The sequence below is a fragment of the Cylas formicarius genome, unplaced genomic scaffold, assembly GCF_029955315.1.
Source record: "Cylas formicarius isolate icCylForm1 unplaced genomic scaffold, icCylForm1.1 PGA_scaffold_12__32_contigs__length_19106922, whole genome shotgun sequence".
Classification (NCBI taxonomy): domain Eukaryota; kingdom Metazoa; phylum Arthropoda; class Insecta; order Coleoptera; family Brentidae; genus Cylas; species Cylas formicarius.
The window spans coordinates 17,685,548-17,704,291 of record NW_026844225.1 but is presented as its reverse complement, the minus strand read 5'-3'; the positions used below and the strand labels follow the sequence as shown (position 1 = coordinate 17,704,291).

The following is an 18,744-nucleotide window of genomic DNA, read 5'->3' as shown; positions in this document are numbered from 1 at the left end:
TACTTATATATATATATATATATATATATATATATATATATATATTTGTAATTATGACAATACTCTTAAAAATAAATCTGTGAATATTATTATACAGGTTATTTTAGAATAGTCAAATGATCTGCTATTGTAAATAACTATTTGAAAATGTCATACATTTTTGTTAAGTTGAAAGTATAAAATATAAACGTAGACTTTAAATGGTTTTATAAAAACTGATTTAAACTAGATAAAATTTCGTTGTACTAGGCCTAGCAAAAATCGAGTTTAATATGTCTCATATAAAACTCGTTACAAATATCTAATTCAGACTTTTAAAAATATTTAATAGTTAAGTAGCATAGAATATATATGAAGTTGCAAAACATACTCAGTGTTGTAATTTAAGAATTACAGTTTAAAAAATTATATGCCAATTGTATGGGGAGTTTTAAATGAGACAAACAATTCGCGTATAGCAATTGTGATTTTCTTAAATGACGTAAGGAATAGGCAAGGGAATATTAAATCAAACTCGATTCCATATCGAATCTATCTTGGGTAATATTGATATTCTAACTCTGTTAAAATCAAAAAAATCGTTATTTAAGAAAATCGTAATCCAAGTCTATGTCTATTCCGGTAATGTGGAATTTAATTACTGAACTGGAATAGATATATCTTATGAAGGTTTTATTTGTAGCTTTAAGCTAGGTGCAGTTTTTTATCAAATTATTTTTGTCGAGAGGAATCGTGTGTGTGGTAAAAGGAGGTAATATGGAAATCGCTTGTCTTTTAACAAAATTGTAACTCTATAAAGTGTAAAAAGCCATTTTAAGTTCGTATGTATAATAACGATTTGTTGTATGAAAGCTGGCGTGGCGGTGTTGTCAATTTTCTGACAACTAAGGACAGTTTCAAATTTTTTAAACTTAACCTAGGAGACTATTCTAACAAGCTTACGAGGCCCGTCTCCCATTTCCAGATGTCCAGCGGCACTTTATAATTTAGGTTACGCTATACTAAAACTGAGTCTTCCAATGAAACAAATAATAAATGTAAGTTACTGACTAAATAGGTATTCGATCCGAGCATCATGTACGGTTATCGGTTATGAAATTATTATTTCTCGAAATGTTGTTTGTCTGTTGAGTGTCACATTCATACTAGCATATACCTTGAATAAATGATATACGTAGGTTTAATTAAAGCTAATATATTTATCGAATATCTGAGTTTTATTATTTCGACAATCCCTCATCCCGAATAATAAATTAATTTTTCAAAAATACCTCACAGGTCAAAAAAATTACTCAAGTTTTCTACTTGCCTTTCGGTTTCTGTTTCTTAACTTTCTCTAGGTGTACACCAACTAAGTTAACAATATTTGCAAACAAAATTCAAAAGCACGTAAGGTTATAACGAGGATTCTTCTTCGGCAGGTAAGATGCGATCAATATTAATCTATTTATAAAAATGGCCCCTGGCGTCAGCTGTGTTCGAGAGGTCCAAGTATTTTATACGCGCTGAAGGGAAATGTATTAAGCAGCTCGTATAGCTAATTTAAACGACGCGGATTGTGATATTTTACGCCGCTAGGCCCAAGATGGAGCGACTTTTGATTTTAAAACGTATTTTTTTTAGATTAGGCCATGCACTGACTCATGTCAGTATCAGCTGGTTGACTGGAAAACTTCCTGTTAACGGGTCGATTAAAATATCACGGTATCAAAAATATTCCTTGTGTTTTTAACCATTCTGGTCGATTTCTAATAAAATAGAGATCTTAATCCAGGCGACGAAAGAATGCCCCGCCCTTACTTACTTACTTATCAAGCGACATTATATGGTAATATTTTTTGCACAGCCAGAAACAGTTTTTTTAAATGACTGGCGTCATCAACAATATCGCATTCCTTAAAGTAGATTAAATAGAGTCATTCAATTCTGCTGATGATGCGTTGGAATTGAAATAGATCCATTAGTGTGTTTGTGAGATTTGTCAATTAACGGAGACAAAGGCCCAATAACAAAAATGGGACAATTAAAAAGAAATTTGATATCGGGCTAGAAGTAGGCCTTTCGTTATTGTCGGAATTAACCTAATGTGGCAGTGTAAATTGTCAACGTTTAAAATTTACCTAATTAATAATGTGCAATGAAAGGCTAATAGATGAATCAGACTATCTAAAAAGAGATAGTGTCGATACTTTTATAATGCCGCCTTGTTGGCTCCACTAAAATTAATTTCAACGGGATTAATTTTGAACCAAAAGGATAAATTCGGTGTGGTATTTATTAAAAATCGCGATCGAGTAGATTTAAACAAGTAGGTAGACCGGATACTCGATGCGAGAGTTAAATCGATAGTTCGCCTCATGCAATGATAACTGAAGCACTTGATGCGTGCGTCATAAAGTGTTTTGACCTTTTCCTCATTTTAGTATATTAAACGTGGCTTGGCTTATAAATCGCAATATATTGGTTTGGTAAAATCATTTAAGGCTGCAGTCTGTTTAACAATATCAATTATTTATTATCACATATCATTTTTCTATATTACGTAGACGCAATCCTCTTTTAAAATAAATGGGTATCAATTTAAGTTGTAGTCAAGCGGAGGGTATTGCTTTACCTTGGGAAACGAATGAGATATAACGTGGCGTATCGCGTTTCTAAGTAGGTATATAGGAATCCGGGAATAATTAAATTTTCCCGTATGCGGACAAAATCTGAATAACAGGTAGTGCACGAACTTGCTAACAGCGATATAGTCGAAGCGAAACTTTGTACTTAACTATAGTTACGAGCAAGTTCAAAGTGCGGGCAAAACTTCGACAATCTCATTCTCTTGCAACTAAAAACTTTCATTTACTTGGCGAGGCGGACACGCTTATTACGTTTCATTCATACGCGACACACTTATATAAAATTATTGAAATCTTGTTTAGTTATCGAAATTTGCAAAAGCGATAAAAGCTGAAATCATATTGGTGTCAGGGCAAGTGAGATTATTCGAACGGCACAGACACCCCCAAAAAAACGTTATATCGGCTTTCGATTTACGTGTTATGATTCAGAGTTTTACCGGATTTAATTATTTATTGCGTACTCAGCATTTATTCACGTTTTAGGAATTTCTTTTTTATTATACCTGTTTTATTATTATTATTATTATTAGATGGTCATGAAATCTGCGAAACACTCCTGAAAACCCCCTGCACCCAGATACCGACGTGTAGACGTGTAGTAGTATAGAGGATGATTCATTAGTGTTTTAAGTGTTTTCCATCCCATGTTTCTATGAACCTTCTTATTTGAAGATGAGCAACATGCCTCTAGTATTAATGAATCACCCTGTATATGTCGCATTCAACAGCTTTGACGGCCTTCGGAGTAATGCCACGGGCTGGTCGAATTAAAAAGACTCGAGAAAACATTTCTTTTTATCCTTTTATTTACTTCAGCGTTTAAGTAAAAATAAGGTATTATCTATTTCTACAATATCACAAATAATAAATTTATCTGAATACCTGAAGCTGCGATATTTTTGAAAATCTTTATGAAATTGTGTGCCAAATTAAACGAACCGTATCTATGTACTTATGCGTTCTACATATATGAGACAAAATAACCTGTAGATTTTATACGGTTAGGTAGGTAAATGTAAATTGTTTCTGCTTCCCACACTCTCATTACACCTAGCGTAGTAGGGCTTGACAATGTAGTGGTTTTAGTGGAATGTGCCATTGTTACATTCGCATCGACGTAATTCTTTTTTACGAAAAGCTTTAGCAACCGCGCTTCTTTAAAAGGCACGAAGAACTCTACCGTGGATTACGTTTTTATTTACAAAATATTTACGAGATGGAACAAAATATTTTTTTTATATGATTCTTAAGAAATATGACCATATTCATTAAAATTTTGACAAATTTAATTGCATAACAATTACACTTAACCATACTTTAGACGGACGTATGTTTGGATATTTATTTCGCTGTTCAAATCGTAGTAGTTTGCGGGGACCATTGTTTTAGGATATCGTCTAGATATAAGTTTTTTGTTTTTGTTATTTCGATAAGAAACAACGATGACAGAGGAAACACGATCGTTCGCGAAGCAACAAATACCGCGCAACGACGAAATACGAGAGATAAATTTGCACTAAAAATATGGGATTATTTCTGCCGTACTGCGAAAATATATTAATAATAAAAGTTTCCGAGCATAAGCCTGCGAGATATACAATAACTGATAAGCGGCAGGGTTATTTTAAGTCAAAATGCAAAAAAAAAAAATCGGAATTTTCGTACCTATCCATCTACAGCCCGACTTATTTTAAAATGAAGTCTCTTTTTAAATTATTACTCACTTTATTTGATTCAGATAAAGAGCTGGCTGGCTGCGACCAGTTTCTATTATTCCGACTAATTTCATTTTTGCCAAAGTTTAGGGGGACTATTTGAAACCAATAGTAAAACGCCATTGTGCTTATATCGTAAATGTTTCGAAATGTAATTAAGGTAATAAAATTTATGGCGGAGCTAAATATGCCCATAAATTACCGGGAATCGCATTTCTCCACAGCTGTGCCGGTACAACATTTTATGCAGCGCCTTGTTTTATTTACATCAAATGGAATCCAAACCGGACCAAGGAATTAAAAAAAAAATTTGGTAGTTATTGGCGGATATTTCGGAACAAACAGCAGTAAACCGGCGATATATTATCCTTTTAAATTCCAAATAAATCAATATAAGACGTTTGACCATGTGCACGACAATGCAACGGGTGTCTCATATAAGGTGACCCATATACTTTTCTGAAAACCTATAGTAGTTATCAAGGAATTTTAAATAAAAAAGTTCTTTGTATTTAAAAGGGAATTTTTAGATTATTCACTTTTGGATTATATAGGGTGTCCCAATTGTTTTTTAAACAGAATGCGCAAGAAATGGTAAAGCGCAATCACTGTAAATAGGTACGGAAGATGTTTTATGCGTGTTCTGCTAAAAGTTATAAATACAGGGTGCGCCAGATCTTGGTATCAACAAATTTCGAACCTAATACAGTATAAAAGGACACCCGGTATAATTTTAGACTCAAAAATCGCAAAAAATCATTAAACATATTCCTTTTGCAAAGATTACTAGTTAGCCAAAAATGTACTTTGGGGGCTGTTCTTAATATGCTGATTTGTCAATAACAACTAAATATTTATTAAACCGTGGGGTCTGATGAAGGGTACCTTTGTGTTCACCATTAAATCCAAAAACGCATTTAAAATTCCAAAGTTGATGTCGATACCGAAGAATTGAGGCATTCACCCTGTACATTCCAAAAATCAACAATCTAAAAATTTTCTTAAATATCACGGTAACTATTACGGGATTTGAGAAAAGCGTATGGGTCGCTTTATGTGAGACACCCCGTACACAAAATGTGAAGCCTTCCCCGAAAATGCAGCATTTTCGCACAAATTATTTACCCTTAAAAAAACATACACACTTGGGTTGAACAGTAGGTAGTAGACCGGTTGGCAGATTACTTTCCAATGGCGTAACATACGTCTATATTTGTTAGGAGTGACAACAGTAGTTTCACCTGATTGTCAACTTTGGTAGGTGAAAATTTAAGTGGGAATATTTGCAGACATTACGTACATATACGAAATATTTTTCTAATGCTAATAATAATAATAATTTTATGAAACCAAACCCAAGCATTAGTACACGACACTGACAGTCACAATGATTATTTGTATGACCCCTCCCAGTTTCAGATCTTCACTGACCTCCAGCCGTTAATGGTGAAATGTTTGCGTTTCTAATATTAAAAATTCCCAGTTCTCCCAAATAAAATTTGTTCAATTTTATGTAATTCATTGTATTTATTTTGCAATGTGCCCTTAAAATCCCAGTGCGTGCTTTGCAAACGAAATATATTTTTAGATAAGAAAAACTCTGCATTTAAGCATATAGGTATTTTTGACAGCGGGTTGGTTAGTTCGCGAGTTAAAAGTAATGGAGAGCAGCCATAATATTAATCAATACGTTTTAAGGTATTAACTATATACTGGAATAGAAAGAAAATCCATAAAGCCGTTGTAGGGTGGAAGTTATTGGATAAAACAGTAAAGACTGAGTAGGTCTGTCGCATTCTTTAAATTATGTTTAGCATTTAGCATTAAATTATATTTATATATTTAAATTATATTTAATGAATAGAAAAAGATATCAGATAATTGGGGCTGTACGAATATCCGCATCTTCTCTGACGGCATCGTAAAGGAAATTTATCGGATAGAGCCATTCGATCCATGTAAACACCCCAAACGGCTAATTTTCTGCCGATTTTACACACGGTTCGTGACAAATCTGCCTCCCATGGCTTTTACGCCTTCAAATCGTTGCAATGGAACATACATTTCATTAAAGATATTTTCGAACAATGCGACACACTTTAGACGGCCGCTAATAGCCATAAAACTCGTTCAGCTGAAAAGTCGTCAAAATCAGTGAAATTACTTAAAACTGAAATTTGATTGAAAATCTCACGGGTTGAAGAAAACATTTTACCAGAACAAGCTGGTCGTTTTTGTCAAATGTTATTTAGAGATCCAGTTCTTATCTATTGCCACAAGAAATAATTATTTTTACATCAATTTGCTTTTACGGTTTCACTGTTATTGATGCGCTATCGAAATTAATATGCCTACAAATTACGTTGACATTTTTCATAAGTAAACAAAATTAGCTCTCGTTTTCTCGATTTATCTAGACGAATTTCAATAGTAAATAATAATACAATATACAATAGCAAAAATCTATATGCAAAAAAAAACAAATCCCATGGATCGTGTGATATAACCAAAACCAACTGCTAATAATCCACAAATGCAAAACTTTTTTCTGTCGTCCCAGGGCAACTGGGTCACATCTGTGTTGGCTAGTTTACAATAAAAAATCTGCCTAACACCCAACACAGAAGACAAAATCCTTCCGGTGTATGCAGAAAACTTCTGTGTCGTGTCGTACGTATAGAAAAGGCAGAACAATCGTATATCCATATTGCAAATAATATAGAACAAATAATAATTAGAACAGGCGATGATAGCGATAGTGATACTGATATATTATGTGAATAATTTTAAGTAATTTAAGTAGATAATAAAAATAATTTGTAATTTTATTTTAGATATAAATATAAATAAATAAATGTTGTTTAGTATCTTTCCTAACAAAACCCCAAATAATTAAATTCTCGGCCATATTTCATTCTTACAGATTGCCCGGGTCTTTCCTTAATTTGGACTCTTATATCTATGAACAAACTTTACCTAACAACGAAAGATTGACCTAATAACAATGACCTTACTCTACTAAAGCTAATGCTTACAAATTAGAGGAGGTTTATATTATGTTTTAATATCATTAAATCATTATAACCACTACTGAATAATTGATATTTAATTTATTTATAGTCCCGACATCACCGATATATCGATATTTAAACACTGCAATGCAGATTTTCGTCTTTCAAATTCACCGGATGTGGCGTGTAACGGATCTCAAATAACTTCTACTTCAACGAACGAGAATTTAGTGTTCTGAGAACGAATTATAATCTATAGCTGGCTGGAATAATAAATTCAAATCATCATTGTTTCCGATTAGTTGTATATAATAACGGTAATGCATAGAGGAAAACCCAAAAGGCTTAGCAACAATTTTTTATTTGGTATAATTCCAATTTTGTAATTGCGAAAAACTCCTGCCCTGTTCAACCAGTTTTCTATTATATGGTTATTTCGCATTTAGTAGGATCAATCGCAAACACTTGCGATGAGATGCATGAATCATTAATAAATAGCAGACTCATTATCAAGCAAGATGCTTTCAAGGAAACTTACTTATTTACAAAAACGCAAAAATCTATTAAAGATGACGGTGATTTTTAACATCGACTCCTGAAATATTGGCAACGAGAGGGAAGCATGGCTTCAAATACCGCAGAATAAAAATTTTTTGTTTAAAGTAATAAAACACAGGGAAGTAACTACAGAAAAAAAATATTTTCATCTTAAAGTCAACTGGAAGTTTTGCAAACCAAAACATTTCGCAATGGACCGATGATCATCATTTTTATCTAGCGGTTTTTATAGATCGTGACTCCGCTTAGCCCGCAGTTAAAATCGTTACTAATTTCGCTATTTGTAAACCTGTCTTTAGTTAATTGGGATAATTACTTAGCTCCGAGACCGTCTTTCTTATATTGAACATGACGGCTACAAGAATTTGCTTATAACCATAAATGTGTAGTGTAGGTAGGTGGTACACCAGAAGAAGTATGATGCAGTACTAACCTACAGGTACCGACATTTTCCCGTTCAGTTTTCGCAAAGTTATGCCGATAAATTCATTGTAACATCGAGCAATATGTTTTTATCAATATGGGTAACAAGTTTACATGTTATAAACCCGAAATCTCAATACGGCGTGAATTTAAACGGCATTTTCGTCAGCGAACCGGTGTTAGTTTTATTCCCAGTAAAAGTGGAAATGTAAATGCATAACTGAATAATTAAAATAAATTCCTTCTAAGTTTGTCACCAGAATGGACTGTGTGTAATCAAATTTAAGTTTGTTACACAATTTTAGGGAAATACCGGGTTGTAGAATTCGTATTGATTTTGACCAGCCCAATCAGTGAATTTTTTTATCGGCCGAAAAGTCGCACCTTATTTTCAACAATGGCGTGTTGAAATTTTCGAACAAAGGTGGTTCTCAGGCGAACTCTAATTGTAAACAATTAACAATATTGCGTGTATAAAACACAAGTACTCTCCAGTTGGCAAAAAATTTCGATACCTACGCATCGACAAAAATATTTATTTATAATTAGGCATGAAATAGGAGACGGATTGTAAATGTAAATTTAAAATTAGAAAATAATAAATAACAATTTAATTTTAATGTTGAAAATATTCTTCTTTTAAATGAAACAAGACGGAGAGGGCTTGAAAGGATTAACAAACCAATAACGAACAATTTGTATATAAAACGAGGGTATCTAAAAAGAAAACTCAACACCTCAAAAAATATAACAGCTGTTTTACATGATTTTTTATGTTCGTATAACCTTAAAGTTCGTTGCACTTAGTTGTATGGTTATTCATAAATGAAGGCATATTGATTCATTTCAACCATTTTGAGATAAGAAAAAATACGATTATTAGCAAATGAGTCAATATGTTAGCAAGTTTAATATAATTTATTGTGTTGTATGCCTGATACGATATCTTCTGCTTTATTTTTAGAACTTTCTTCTGTGTATTGAGGTCGGGCATCCGATCGCATCCTTGCATTCCAGTAAAATCCTTATTAAAATTAAATACAATCCGTCGACACAATAAATCCTAACAAACTGTGAAGAAAAGAGAAGCTAATTATTCTCTAAAACGTTAAAACACGGCACGTAAAAACAAATAGACGTTTTAAAAACCTCCTCAGACTAACATGAATATTTTGAGGTTGGTGTGTGTCGTGCAATGCGATAATTGATGTACCCATGGTGTAAAATTAGTATTTTTTGATTTAATATGCACAACAGATTATATCCGGTCGGTTTTTATTTCCTAGGCGTGCATACTACTGCTTTGTTTAATAATGCTGAGAATAAAAAGATTTAAAAGCAACTAACGGTATTCAAAATAAATATGCATAGCTTCAGATATTAATTCTAGTAACATCAAATGTGTTGTGTTATTACCAATATAGGGGACATCATTTTATACCACTCAGAAATTATCAGTTAACAGCTCCCACAGAAAGCGAAATATTTTATATATATTTATATATAATGTGAAAATGCAGCTCTCTATCAAAGTAGGAATACCTTCGTGCTTAATTCGTCTATGTAACGGTCATTTGATTAGCTGCACTTCAAAGTAATCTGCACGCTTTATACTTCATGTAAATTCACACCATGCCCGGGATGCTGCTCTGCCCCGGCAGCGTCATAGGGAAAATTGGAGAAAATTTAAATGAAGGCGGATACAATGCTTTGAACGCGAGCTTATCGATCTGTATAGAGTTGAATAATGCTTTTTTTTTAATTTGCTTTAACCGTGCCACTCCTATGACCTTTACCATTTTAACCAAAATCGAGATTAGATATTGTAACTTTATATTTAAATCTGTATCTTTCCATAAACTCTATTTAAAAACGAATATTAATGAGTACAACTGTTGAAATTGTATGGGCATGACTCATTCCGGATAAAATATTCAGGTAAAAACGTTTTTCGGGTAACAATTTTAAACTGGGTTTTGAAGAGAACGTATAGACTCGCAGCAAATAAAAACTCGGGGACAATGGGCATTGCTTTACCCACTACAAAGCAAATTACGTGCAAATTAAACGGCATCTCGTTAATTTAAATGGCAAATAACACGCTCAATGAAAATTGCGTTCTAAAACTATTTTGTATTCGGATGAATATACAATGGCCTCGAATAGGCTTGTTCCTATTGTCATTTAGAAATCGATCATCGCGTCGCATTCATACTTTTGGGTAGATAATTTCATTAACTTTGTTTGCTTTCCAATCAGCTCTCTGGAATTGTTCAACTTGCAAAAATATGTATTTTTAGTAGCATTTGGCAAAGCGTAATCTAATAAAAGTGATGACAACAGGAAAATGAGTTCATGATGTCACTTTCCGCTTTTGCCGGTCGAAAACGTCAAATGAAATTTATTTTGTGTGTGCAACAGTGGAGGTTCTAAATGAAACAAAAAAACATCCACTTATTTTTTTTTATTATAATACGTATATATCACAAATCCTTTTTGGCTCTCAGAACACACATTCTATCGGCAACATTTTGATTACTTACAAAACATGTATTAGTCCTACAAGCACACATTCCCGAGCACGCATCACTTTTTGATTGAAAACTTTTTATGATACAAACACAGATCTCTGATAAAATTATGTTATATACAGGTGAGCTCACATGATTTATGGAACCGTTGATGATGGTATGTAACTGCATATCAGTTGGTTTGGCAAAGTTGGGACCCCTGGTTGAATTTGGAAAGGGCTAGTCGTGGCATGGGACGATTTAGGCCGTGTGTAGAATCCCATGCATCAGTTCCCGGTTGATTCATTTGGTTTCAGGCACTATCATTATTCTAGTTCTTACAGTAAATATGATCAGTTTAAAAAAACTAGTAAGTAATATTGTATGCATCATTTGTTTACGAAAAAGGTTTCCTTTTGTTCAATGTATAAAAATATAGATATTGTGCAGATCTAAGCCATTGAAGAATACTTGAGATGAGCATTTACAACAAAAATCCATAATCAAAGTCCATAACAGTTGACAGTCAGCACAGTTAACGCAAATCGCTTGTTGCAACACGTTCATTGTTCCCATAAAAAATAATTGAGGCCACCTTAGAGCACAGTACAACAGCAGTAACTTTTCTTTTCCTTTTCGGGACTAAAGTTCATTTCTCTGACTATTTCGGCAAATACCTCGTTCACGTTGGTCCTATTTTTTGCACTAGCTTCGATAAATGGGCACCCCCATTGTTGGGACAGTGCTTTTCCTTCTTCAAAGTCGACTTCACGTTGATGTTCGAGATCAACTTTGTTGGCGACTAGCAGGATCGGCACTCGCTCGGTACCTTTAACTCTCGTAATGAGCTCCTTCATAGGACGGATATCCTGGAAGGTTTGGTGATTTGTGAGACTATAAACTACCACAAACCCTTGACCATTTTTAATGTAGAGGTCGCGCATACTGGCAAATTGCTCTGTACCTGCCGTATCTAAGATTTCCAATACGCAAGGTGAGTTATCGACTTCGATCTCTTTACGATAAAAATCCTCAATAGTAGGATCATACTTTTCCATAAAACAGCCGGATACGAACTGTACAGTCAGTGCACTTTTCCCAACCCCACCCGATCCGAGGACGACTACTTTAAACTCACGCATTGTTTTGTTCGAAATTTCCTACGACTTAACCGAACTGTTTTTTAATTTGGCTATTGCACAACACCGATTTCGCTTGACTAAAATTCTCACTTTTCGATCGGTCCTTTATCACATTTCTGCAATCCATTTCAATAAACAATTAAACGCAACATATCGCCATCTTAGACGAACAACTCATCTCACCACAGTGTTTTCTAAGCGTAGAGCCACGAGGAACCAACGGCTTGCAAAGGAGGCCTTGGTGTGGGACAATCTTAAGCTTGCGCACAAAAGCCGCAAAATTTCTCAATAATCGACCATGTCGCGCGATCTATCGCTTATATGCGGAACAACCACAGTTAGGTGCCGCACTGTCCACTAGGTGTGTACGAATTCTAATTTATCGGTACACCGGGCTTAAACACGTTACAGAGTTCTACAATTTTTGTTTTTGAAGATTTTACATTTACAAGTTTTCGTGATAGGTGGCGAGCGTCACTCTTTTGGAAGTAATTCAACGCGCGAAATTCCCGATATTTATTGAGTTTTTTTTTCAAATATATAATTGTAATATTCACCATGTGAGAAAAAAAGACCACTCCCATCATATTTCTCTATTCTCGGAGTTTCAGTCAATGGTATCTTAAACTGTTTAAATTTGTTTAGTAAGATCGAGTGACTGCTCCATCATACGGTTACGTTTCACTTAGGGTCGGTCATTGACTGGAAAATAGACATTTTTAATTCTAAACCTATTTTCATTACCGCTAGCTTTAGTTTTCATTATCCATTGTCATTAACCCATTTACTGGAAAGTCAATATTTTTCAATGCTAGTTTTAATTGTATTACCTATTATTTAATTTTCATTATCTATTGTCGTTAACCCATTAACTGGAAAATGGATATTTTTTGAAGCTGGTTTGGATAACGGATGGAGGTTTCACTGAACCGGTTATATAAACAAACAATAAACAAATATATAAACATTTTATCCAGTTGGATAAAGCGTAGGTAAACTGATCCTGACCCCACAATTTTTTAATCGAAAATATCGACTATTGACAACAATTTTGACAATTCGACATAATAAAACCCCAAGTTGGTATCTCCCTCCGCCACTGGAATACCGGACCCGACCGCGATTTATTTAATTATTTAATTAAAAAAAGAAAGCCACTGCCCCTTACGAAAAATATTTATACCAGAACAATAAAAAAAACGCCCGGCGCGTCTGGATTTAGAATGAAATGTTTCACCTTTACTAGAAAGACGTCCTCGTTCTATGCGCTCGTTACGTTTCTTGGAAATGTGAATTAAACTGATATATAATGAAGCAAAAACATTTTATTAGATAAACTCCATATATGTTAAGGTAATATTTGAATTGTATTATTTTATACTTATCCTATCAAGTTCAGCCCTCGTATGAAATGCGTTATTTCGTGGGCCCATATGTCCTTAAAATTCTTAAGCTCCGGGATGGATATCGGCCTCTAGTTTTGATCATCCGCCCCGCAGGACAATATATCCTGCGCTCACGTACTGAATTTGTGCATGTTGTGTTTCAGGGTGCTGTGTCCGGTATATATTCCTATCGAGGCTTTCGAGTTTCTCAGTTGTGCGTTTCTTCGTGGGATGTTCTATTAATGTCTTTTAATGGACCAATCCTGGACCAAAAATAGTCAATATCGGTGACCTTCCTCCCTCCTTCCGCGGTAGTGTCCGCGTATTCATGTCAGGGAAGCATTCTTCCGCATAGCTAGATGATATATATTTCCGTTTGGAATATGCTGAGATAAGAACGAACGCCCATCTTTATTTCCGTCTTTGGATTTTCCCCATCAATGCCGACCCCAACACCCCTTCATTATTCATCAGTTTTGGAACGGTCTGTCAACCAACAGTGTCCTCTCCTCGGCAAGTCAGTCTTGGTCTGAAGCCACTCTTCCCTGTTTGAAAAGAAAAGTGTTTCAAAATTACGCGATTTCACTGATTGCGTTTCTAAACATTTGCGATCTTTACAACAACTAAAAAAAACTTGTTTATTTTGATATTTGGTAAATTGTCCGTAATTTCAGGTAAAACCAAGCACAAACGATTTGAACTGAAGTTTCCGTACGTAAAGCAAATAAAAACATCACATTTGTGTAGAATGATTAGACCTGAGACGGTGACAGTAGTCTTAGATTTGTCTAGCTACAGACAGTCCACAAGATCAGCTGAAATAAAACTCGATTGGCAACCACAATCTAGTGAATATTTTGAAATTAATCAAAAATTTCTACGCTGGCTGTAGAAAGCAAAATTTCACTTGTTTCTAACAAAGAAGAAGATAATACAACTTTATTTGCTTCGCTAGAACGACTTCCTCCTTCGAGGAATCGTTATTTTGATTTGCCGAGACGCCACTGGAATTTTTAGAATTTTCAAACGCGCTGGTAACATGCAGCAGTGTTGTGCCGCCTATTACAACGTCTGCAAGAACCGAATTTGCAAACTTTCTTGAGACAATTAGAACATAAATGAGCTTTTTCCACAAAATCATTTCTCTGGTTGACCGAAAGTTTGAGGAAATTTTCAAATTTGTAAATTAAATGATCACCTTTACAGTAGACGCATTTGAGATTTGCAGCATAAGAACTGCCAGTATTGCCTTGAATATCTTTGAATTTGGATTTTTTTTTTTAAATTTTCCCAAGTAACCTTGTTACTAATTTTGTTTTGCTAACACTCTCTAGTTTTGTCTAATTTTGTAGTGATTAGATAAATAATTATTGTGTCCCAATGCTCGGTGGGCTCTTTTACTTGTTGTAAAGATCGCAAATGTTAAGAAACGCAATCAGTGAAATCGCGTAATTTTGAAGCACTTTTCTTTCGAATAGTGTCGATAGAAAACAAAGCCTTCACGTGAATGTGTGTTAAAAGTTGATTGTTATTGTAACGCTCGCATAGCGTATGCCACGCAATTCTCGGAAGAGAGTTCAATTGAACGAATAACTTCCGCGGTGTTCAATGCTCAGTCGAGTGCTATTCTCCTAGATGTTAAACATAGGCTGAAAGTCCTGGCTCAGAAAGGTTTCCGAATCTCTCAATAATAATAATAATTAAATTGTGGATAGGGTGGCCAACCAAGTTAGAGAGAATGTTCTATTGGAATTAAAACCTTATTTTACTGAGTTTTTTTAGAGTTGTTAAAAATAATCTATGGATTTCCTGGTCTTTAAGATGGAGAAGAATGGGTTTTCATGGATTGAATCTCATCAGAAAAGAAATTACTACTATGTGGAGATTAAGAAGTAACCACTGCTGTTATCCGGTCCACCTATGCAGGATAAACGTAAAGGCAAATAACTTATGTGAATGCGGAGAAGTAGGAGATCTTAATCACATATTTATTGATTGTGCGAAGCATCGGAACTACTCTCAATCCCTTTATAGAGACCTGATTAATTCTCATGTTCCCTCTCCTATTTCCTTGGTACTTGCTATATTTTCTGTGAATAATTCGGAACGCGTTGCTAAGGCATGTGATATCCGCTTGTAAATAGACTTGTGTGCATAAATTTTAGACTGCTTAGTGACACTTGAAAATAGACTTCATTGTGCAGGAGCTTCCCTCGACGGTAGTCGGCAATGGGCGAATGTCCTTGGTTGACGTGCCCACTTTAAGGAAAAGCAAAGAAGAACTTCCGCGGTACCGCCTTCCATATTTTTGAATGTCACTCATGGCCACGTTCAAATGTATTAGCGACTCAAAGGTGTCCCTGAACTCAAGCCATTGACCGTCAAATTTTGGCAAATTTATTGTCGGATATTTTACACCCTTCAATTGAACGTTTGTAGCATGAGTCGGGCTTTCGCTAGAACTTCCGTCGGACAGGATTTGACATTTACTTAAAATCAAAAATTTTGCTTTCGAAATTGTTGAATAAAACGCATTTTCGAAATCCTCGCGTTCTTTGTATAAGATATCCAACCCATTTTCATCTGTAACTAACTCGAGAGCTGTTTGATGCGCGTCAAAATCGGCCAAAATTTGCTCTGCGCTCCGCGACATTTAAAGCATCTGTTCCCTCGAACGATTTTACAAATTTGTCAAATGCGGTTAATTTTGCCTTCACCGAACCCCTTTGCCTATTTAGCGATCGCTTTCGCTCATCTGCCATTTTTTAAATGAATAAAATCTTTTTGTTTTGTTTTTACAATGAAATATAAAGTTTTACTTCTATTGTTGGTGCAAATAAAACTTTCGTCGCAAGCAATAAGCAAAGGAACGTGTGGATAGTGAATTGGAACCGACTCACAGTATTTCTCGTCGAACTGCCGATGCCGCCTTTTTGATCCTAGCCGACTGCTCGCCCAGACGGCGCGGTCGGTGCTTGATGTCCTGCTAGTCTTTTTTTTTTAATTTGCCTGTTGATTTGGCCACTGTTTTCACTTTGAATTGCAAACTGCATCGGGTCGATGGACCAAACTTTCTGTTATAATGTTAGTGGACCACTAAAACCACTTGTTACATTTTATTTGGACTTTCGCACGGGCGATACATTCGCTACTGCGTGTCAAATAGTACTGAAGGGGTTGTGGCTTGCTAGCCGCTTTAAGACATAGGCAGCGGTATCAGCTTTACAATATATAGGTTATACATTATTGCCACAGCGATAATAAGAAAAACTATTTGTTTTCTAAGTCCTTAACAAACTCGTTTACTGTAAAATGGATATTCTTTAACGCTAGCTATAATTTTGGTCATTAACCCCTATTCGAAATGATCTTGCTGGATTTTCTTTTTACTACCTACCTATTTGCATGAAAATTGATATTTATATCGCTAGGTTTCTCAATTACTATCCAATATAATCAGCCCAATTCTGGAAAAATGCTAATTCCGCTAAAATTCTACGGTGGGCAGGATCGATTTACACATATATATTAAGTATTACTTACTTGAGAAAATCTCACTCCTGATTTGACCATACGACACCACTCGGTTCATTTAGGATCACCTTGTGGGAAGCCTCCTTCTAGCAGAAAGATTTTATGATAATACCCACGGAAAATAAACATGGAAAATTAATATATAATAATATATTTACAATTTATTATAAAATTAATATATATTATAATATCCTTATTTTGTATTACCCAGTCCAATTACCCTTCGCTTTAAACCCAACCACTACACATTTACTGGAAAATGGATATTTTATAACTTTGTTTTTATTTTTATTAAATTTACATTGAATCAAAAAATTTTAATTTTCATCAAATCAAATCCATTTACTGGAAAATGGATATCTTTTTGCGTAAAAAATATAATTAAAAATGAGGATCTCACTTAAGTAAGTTCATTTTATACGTAAAAAAGTCTTAAATTTTGACACTTATCTTTAATTTTTATAACCTATCCATTTACTAGAAAATGAATATTTTTTGCGTAAAAAATATAATCAAAAACCTGAAATGTGGGCATTTAGCTTTAATTTTTATAACCTACCCAATTACTGGAAAAAAAATCTTTCGAATATAGCCTAACTTGAAAGCCTCACCTAAGTAGCAAAGTTTTAAAACCAAAGATACAAAATTTTAATTTTCGTGACCTAGCATTAGCATAATTTACGTGAAAATGAATATTGTGGATTTTTCTCACCTCTTTTCGCTATTGACTACACCCTGAACGTGTGATCGCTTTTCAGAAAGAAAACTCCCAAAACCTACAGTGGGTTGAGTGTTGCTACCCGCTAAACTGCTGTTACAAGTGCTCTGCAGATCGAGTTGTCTATCCCTATCACAAAAATAAATAAAAATATATTTGAAGTTCACTTTATCTCAGCGAAATACCTTTTAAATTTAAAGAAGCTCCTTCTAATACGGACTTGCATGCTTATTCTTGCGGCTCTTGTTGAATTAGAACAAAATAAGACGGCTGCGACCGATACTGCAACAAAGAAAACAAATTACAAATAAGTTATAACGGCATTAAAAGCAAATACAAAAGACTAAATAACAAGCCAACTTTTCAAAACTTGTAAAAATCCCTTGTTTCTATACGAGGCAATTATTTTTTTTATAGAGACTAAATTTATAAACGAAATATAATAATTAGAATGTTTCCTCCACAAACGTTTTAAAACAATAAATAGACGAGGGCGACGCGCTTCCACTTCTAGAAACATATAGAAACAGTAAAGCAGATTAACAGGAGGAAATAATCACGTATATCAAACGTCGATTTGAAACTAGCAAGTAAAAATCCGAAGAGGGACGCATCCAAAATTACAAATCCTCGGGAGCCTACTTTCACCAACCAAACCTTTTGAAACTCAACACACAAACACGCAAGTTTAAAAAAAAAACAGCACTAGAAAAATGCGAACATGAGACTCACCCGAAAAGAGAAAATTTCCTTATGAAATATAAATCCAGAATCCAACGCTTCTCAGAAACACTCTTATTTTCTATTTTCACAATACGACAATATAAATCCATCAATTGCACCAACTCTTAGTAACATATAGTTAACAATAACATTATGAAATAAAATAATATAAATGAAAAATTTTCATGAGGTAATTTCTTAGAGCCCGCACTTCGTTTCAGCAAACATGAAGACGAACAAAATGTACTAATTTGGAATTTCATTGTCGTTTACCACTAGTCAACCAATAGGATTGCACGATTGTCGCGCATGGCTACTTGGAATTCGGGAGCAAAACTGAAATTGTCTACCTATCCCAAAGGTATTTGCCACCTGCTGTAACCACATTGTGTTGT

At 34.5% G+C, this 18,744-nt stretch overlaps 2 protein-coding genes and 1 long non-coding RNA gene across 3 annotated transcripts in view; all 3 read right to left on the bottom strand.

Annotated features, from left to right (window-relative positions):
- Positions 1–1,405, bottom strand: part of LOC132695808 (E3 ubiquitin-protein ligase HUWE1) — a 43,060-nt gene extending 41,655 nt beyond the window's left edge. Inside the window, exon 1 of the mRNA XM_060660297.1 lies at positions 1,310–1,405. The gene's annotated coding sequence lies outside the window, so the exon portion shown is untranslated. The remainder of the gene's footprint in view (positions 1–1,309) is intronic.
- Positions 1,406–10,792: 9,387 nt separating this feature from the next.
- Positions 10,793–12,215, bottom strand: LOC132708711 (ras-related protein Rap-2c). Its single transcript, XM_060681237.1, has one exon. It carries the CDS (start codon positions 11,987–11,989, stop codon positions 11,444–11,446), a length of 546 nt encoding a protein of 181 aa, XP_060537220.1. The 5' UTR covers positions 11,990–12,215; the 3' UTR covers positions 10,793–11,443.
- Positions 12,216–16,876: 4,661 nt separating this feature from the next.
- LOC132695819 (uncharacterized) lies at positions 16,877–18,013 on the bottom strand. The gene is made up of 3 exons (XR_009617891.1): positions 17,812–18,013; positions 17,621–17,755; positions 16,877–16,994 (listed from the first exon to the last, which is right to left on the bottom strand). It is a non-coding gene; the product is annotated as an uncharacterized LOC132695819 (long non-coding RNA).
- Positions 18,014–18,744: the final 731 nt, after the last annotated feature.

Excerpts from the sequence above, each read along its gene's own strand:
- LOC132708711 (XM_060681237.1), bottom strand. The coding sequence starts at position 11,989 with ATGCGTGAGTTTAAAGTAGTCGTCCTCGGATCGGGTGGGGTTGGGAAA.